The following is a 6,443-nucleotide window of genomic DNA, read 5'->3' as shown; positions in this document are numbered from 1 at the left end:
TCATTCCGCCGGGACCTGAAGACCTGGCTCTACGAGCTCTCTGGCCCAGGCTGAGAATTTTAATTTTTAATATTAACTGGGTTTTTTATTTGTTCAGGGATTGATATAATTTTTTAAATTGTTTTTAACTTTTGTATTTTTCGTTTTAATCACCCTGTAAACCGCCCTGAGTCCTTCGGGAAAGGGTGGTATATAAATATAATAAAATAAATAAATAAAAATAAATAAAATGAAATTCAGTGGTGAAAAAAGTAAGGTTCTACATTTAGGCAAGAAAAGCCAAATACACAAGTATAGTATACAGTAGATCAGTGATGGCAAACCTTTTAGAGACCAAGTACCCAAACTGCAACCCAAAACTCATTTATCGCAGTGCCAGGGCCACATCAGCATTGTGGTGCCCTCAAGGGGGGGGCAGGGAGGCACTTCTGAGTGCCGCCTCTGGCATGCAAAAAACGGTGCAAAAATGGGCCACAGTGCTGCAAGGCACAAAAATGGCCGCTGCCACACCACGGTGCAGATACAAGGCGCTGCACCATGGAAGAACGGGGCAGGGCTAGTGAGTATCATGCAGGCACTAGCCCCACCCCATTTGCAGCGCGTGCATACTCGGCCCCATGCGCGCATGCATGCATGTAAAATGCTTCCCCCCTCCCTTTTCTTCCAGTCCACCAATGAACAGTGGTTGGTGACCTCTGCTCTACCATCTCTACTTGAGCTTTCTAGTCAGCTGCTTCGCCTCCTTTGTGCTGGGCAGGGCTCCTGCTCCGGGCAGCGGTGGCGGCCTGATGGACCTGCTACTGGCAGCGGTGGTGTGTGTGCCAGCAGAGAGGGCTCTGAGTGCCGCCTCTGTCACGCGTGCCATAAGTTCGCCACCACTGGTATAGATGGTACCTGGTTCAATAGTAGTAACTGCAAGAGGGATCTTGGAGTCCTAGTGGACAATCACTTAAATATGAGCCAGCAGTGTGCTGCAGCTGCCAAAAAAAAACCAATCCAATCCTAGGCTAGATTAACAAAGGGATAGAATCAAGATTATGTGAAGTGTTAATACTTTATAATGCCTTGGTAAGACCACACTTGGAATACTACATCCTGTTTTAGTCTCCATAATATAAAAAAGATGTTGAAACTCTAGAAAGGGTACAGAGAAGAACAATAAAGATGATTAGGGGACTGCAGACTAAAACATGAACGGTTGCAGGAATTGGATATGTCTAATGAAAAGGATTAGTTGGTGACGTGTTGCAATATATAAGAGGCTGCCACAAAGAAGATGGGGTCAACCTTTTCTCCAAAGCCCTGAAGGGAGAAAGGGAAGTAATGGATGGAAACTAATCAAGGAGAGAAATAACCTAGAACTAAGGAGAAATTTCCTGACAATTAGGACAACTAATCGATGGAACCACTCGCCACTAGAAGTTGTAGGTGCTCAACACTAGAGGTTTTTAAGAAGAGGTTGGACAGCCATTGAAATGACTAGAAGACCACCAAGGTTCCTTCCAATTCTATTGTTCTTTGTAAAGTGGCCCGTTTTAGATTGATCCAATTCTGGAATGATCATTTTCACCAGAAAAGGGCCTATATAAACATCAGGAGGTTATGAAATTTGAAGTAGATTGTCTAGAATTGGAAGATGTTTTTGATGATATGGATATGGACCAAGCCCCAAATACTCGCATCAGCCCATTTCATTTTAGTGTGAACATTCTGGAAACTGAGCAAATATGGGACATTTTAATTACACATTCTTGCTTTGTAGCTAATAACATTCACAGTTCACATAATGGGTAGATATCCATTTCACTTCCACATGCAAAAATGTTTCCAATGTTCCACTCCTATAAAAGTGTTTATTAGTTCCAAAGACTGTCATCATCAATTATATATTTATGGAAAAGAACTTTCAGACTGCTGGCTTATTGATTACATCTTCACAGAATATAGGTAGTCCTTATTTAACAACTGCTTAGTTTAGAGACTGCAGTTACAATAGTGATAAAAAAATAACTTCATGACTACTCCATTGGTACGTCTGTATAGCAAAGCAAAGCTGAAGCTTTAAGCACAGTCATATATCATTTACCAACTGCTTTGCTTAATGACCAAGTTATTAGTCCCAGTTGTCACTTAAGCAAGGACTACCTGTATAGGAAAAACAATGGTGCAGATTCGCTTAAGTAGGAATTTTATAGGTATATTGAGATAGGTTAGACTTTTCATGTTTAAAATAGATTAATTGAGACGCTGAGCTTGTCGATCGGAAGGTCGGCAGCTTGGCGGGTCGAATCCCGAGTGCCGCGTAACAGAGTGCCGCATAACAGAGTGAGCGCCTGTTATTCATCCCAGCTTCTGCCAACCTAGCAGTTCGAAAGCACGTAAAAATGCAAGTAGAAAAATAGGGACCACTCCGGTGGGAAGGTAACAGCGTTCCGTGCGCCTTTGGCGTCTAGTCATGCCGGCCACATGACCACGGAGACGTCCTCGGACGAGCGCTGGCTCTTCGGCTTTGAAACGGAGATGAGCACCGGCCCCTAGAGTCGGAAACGACTAGCACGCATGTGCGGGGGAACCTTTACCTTTACCTTAGTAGATTTTTATCTTGTCTTTTAAATATATAACTCAAGGTAGTAAACATATCTAATATTCCAGCCTTTTGTTTTCCCCACAACTGTGTCGTTGGATACAAAATGGACAGCAAATATATTTCATAAATAAAGTTGTATGAGGTGGATTGGGCCGAGAGAGAGTAACTGGCCCAAAGTCACCCAAATAGTTTTCATGCCTAAGGGTGGCTGAGAATTCAGTTTCCTGATTTGATATTGTACTGAAGACTAACCCCTTCATCCCAATATCAAACTGGCTGTCATTTACATGTGATGAATTTGATACCTATCATACAGAAATGAAGTTTTCCCCTAGAAACAAAGAAAGGCCTAGTTGCTAGTTGTGAAATAAAACAACTTGGTGGCCATGGCTTCAAGAATAGGTAAGGGATAACTGGGTAAGAGATCTTCTGGCTATAGGAAGAAAGAAGATAAGCAAACTAAGAGCAGATAATCAAGTCAGCATAAAAGGAGATATGAATAGGTGTTCTACTACCATTCCTAACTTAAGAGCTTTTTTCCACCTGTACACAACTTCTTGCTGTACAACTTACCTTTGCTCAGCCTGAATCATCACAGAATACAATATATACTACGTGATAATGGAGGTATAAAATGGCCTATAGTATTTCAAACAGGTTCCAGTTACAGATCATTCTTTTAAAGCTTTTCTTATATTCAATATACCTCTTTCAGTTTGGTTACACATTTGTCTAATTTCAGCCATTAATATTAGTGGACTTTCTGCCGGAGGTTTTTTGTTTGTTTGTGTTTGTTTTGCTTCATGTCTTGAAATCTTTGTGGAAGATTTGGAATTTTCAGCCAATTTTTTTTCATGGATAATTTTCTAAAGTATATAGTACCACTAATGTATTTCTTTTTTAGACTCATACAGAACATTGTGATTCATAGAATCTGCTAAACCATATTTTACTTAATCATAGGTTGCTAAATAAAGCCCATGGCTTTATGCATGGGCTCATATTTGAAACTGCAAACTGGTTCACAAATCATAGAGGCTACCATATAAAGCCCAAATTAAACATATCAGTTAGTGAGGGGGATCCTTGGTGCTCTCTGAGCTTGGTTGTTGTTTTTCTAATTAGGTATTTTTGCCCATCCAACTTCCTACCTAAGGCAAGACTAGAATTCATAGTTTCAGAGTTTGTAATCCAAAGTCTTCTTCCACTACACCAAACTGGCTCTCCTATACCAAACTTTATAGGGAAACTAATATAGGATTGTATTTGCATGTTCCTAGAGTATTTTACATATTATTTCTTCATATTTTAAGTGAATGGGTTTTGCTGTTCTTAAGTTAAATTAACCAACTTTGTGGGGGAGGGAAATAACAATTTTTATTCAATAAGGAATCTATAAAAAGATGCAATTCAGGTAATTAAAATTAAACAATGCTAGTATACCTTTTTATTCTTTAGGTTTATGTTCACAGGTAATTTTCTTACGCATAATCTCATCTGCACCTAGATAATAATTTACCAATGATTTATAGATGCTATAATCAGTTCAGTGTTTAATTAAGCATAGTAGATGGAAGATAAGCAGAGGACTATCCTCTCATAAGTAAAGACAGGGTTGGTGCTGTCAGCATTTGTAAAGGAGGACTGGATTTTACAATGAAACCAAGTTATTGGATTACAACACTGAAGAAAGTATTCTACCCTCTTCTAGTCATAATTGGCATTCCATGTAAGTAGGGGAAACAACAGGAGTTGAAGGCTGCAAAATTGGAAGTTATGTGCAAGGTAATACCAACAGGGTGCAAATTAATGCACAATCAATGTTGGAAGGGCAAGAGCCAGGATGATTGGGACACATGATCTAGGGAAGAGAAGAGAACAGGAATAACTGAGTGACAGGAAAGAACAGAAAGATCCTGTGAATAAAATTCATTATTTTTGGATCCTCAACAGCCAGAATGGTTACCTATAAATTACAATGTACCTTAATTCCAAAATGGAATTCAATCTGTATGTTCACTGACTATTTTCAGTTTAATTATGCAAACTGCATTCTATGTTTACATCAAATAATGATAGTGTCACAAGTATCTTAAAAGAAAAGGGAGTGGAAGAGTTGAATGCTTGCATATTTCTGATCCTTACTGAAATCAATAACAAAATTTCCAGCTGCTGATACCAAACTTCTGAAAGGAATCATTGAGCACTTGAAAATTCTGTTTTATCCTTTTTTATTGTAATTTGGATTGTGTGATCTTGCATGTACTGGCAGAAAAGCCCACGATTAATTATTTTTCTTGCCACACAATGTAAGCAGGTATCAGAAATTAGCTTTTTGTTAAGAATATCATGGTAAAAAGAGGAAGGATTTTGGCATTTGGTTCTGGAAGATTTAGAGAACAGCACAGTAGTAGTTTTACTCATTTGTGCTAATCTTTATTGTGACAAGGCCTTTGATAAGCAAGTAAGCTGATGCAATAGGAACATACCCAATAAATAAGTAACAAGGGAACTTTAGTAGCACATGGGAGAATAATCTGGCATGCTGGTCCTGAACTTAAGTAGATGCTTGGTGGATGTCAACAACAAGAATAAACACATCTTATTTTATTTTGCAGCAAACATTATGACATTAGTGATCTTCAGTCAAAAAACTTGTTTTGTTTCCACCTCCAGTCGCTACCTCCTCATGGCTATGTCATTGGCTGACACAGTGGTCCTTATTCTTGTGGTTGGCACTGAGATAATTGTAGAGTGCTTTTGCACAAGTCCATTCTGGTACAGAGATCCTTGGTGCACCTTGCGGGATGTGTTCAACTATGGCGCAGTTAACACTTCCGTCTGGCTGATGGTTTCTTTCACCGTTGAGCGTTTCATTGCAATCAACACTATCAAGCTCAGGATGAAAATCTCTTCTCCTAGAAAAATACTTTGTGTTATTGTTGTGATTCATGTTTGCTGTTATATTATGGCCATCCCCCACTACTGGTCTAACTATTCAGAAATGGAAAATGGTACAGGACATGCCATCTGCAAAGACAACCCTGATCTCCCCAGTGCATATGTAGAAGGACTTGTGTGGTTTCAGACTTCTGTGATCTACATTATTCCATACATCATTATTTTCACTTTAAACAGCCTCATTCTAAGGCAGATAATCCACAATAACAAAGTACACAGTGTCACTTGGGCAGTCTTGCACAGAACCCCACCTACAACCCATTTTCGTAACTGGAAGAAATCAGTCATCCTTTTAGTTACGGTTTCACTGACATTTGCCTGTCTCTGCACCACCAGGTTTGTGACTCAAATCGTCATAAAAACCTCCTACTATGGCATAGATAGGCAAGATTATTCAAAGACCATTAATATCATGGCAGATATTGGAACCATGCTGGAAATGACTAACACTGCTATCAATATGTATCTCTACGCTTGTACCCAGTCTGCTTTCCGAAAGGAGCTTATCCGATACTTGCAGAGAATTCTGTGTTACTGGCCAACAAAAAGAGAGCATCCCCTGAATGTACTTTCAGTATTGCGCTAGATAGGCAAAAGTGGTATTATTTGGTTGAGCTACAAAACACTGGTGTATGGTGTTTTACTTGCAGAAATACTGGACTATCCCCTTTTAATGAGAATAAAGCTGCTAATTCTGCATTAAATTCTCTCTGCCATCATGCCACTAAAAGCATGCATTTCCTCAGCTTCTCAGCCTATTTCCAAACAACATAAATACTTTTTATAAATCTAAATTCTAAATGATTTTCTGTTCATCTTTACTATTCTGGTAGGCCTTAATTCCATTGCTATAGGAAATATTTAATCCAAGGATGAGAAAGTGACTTGAGCCCAA

The 6,443-nt window shown here is 39.2% G+C and overlaps 1 protein-coding gene across 1 annotated transcript; it reads left to right on the top strand.

The window, feature by feature from the left end:
- Positions 1-4,243: 4,243 nt before the first annotated feature.
- Positions 4,244-6,134, top strand: LOC310638831 (putative G-protein coupled receptor 139; the record flags this gene model as incomplete). Its single annotated transcript, XM_083360191.1, has 2 exons — positions 4,244-4,316; positions 5,206-6,134. 2 exons carry the CDS (start codon positions 4,244-4,246, stop codon positions 6,132-6,134), a joined length of 1,002 nt encoding a protein of 333 aa, XP_083216317.1.
- Between the last annotated feature and the right edge of the window lie 309 nt (positions 6,135-6,443).

The sequence above is a fragment of the Vipera ursinii genome, assembly GCF_947247035.1.
Source record: "Vipera ursinii genome assembly, chromosome: 3".
Lineage (NCBI taxonomy): Eukaryota > Metazoa > Chordata > Lepidosauria > Squamata > Viperidae > Vipera > Vipera ursinii.
This window is presented reverse-complemented; position numbering and strand designations above follow the sequence as displayed.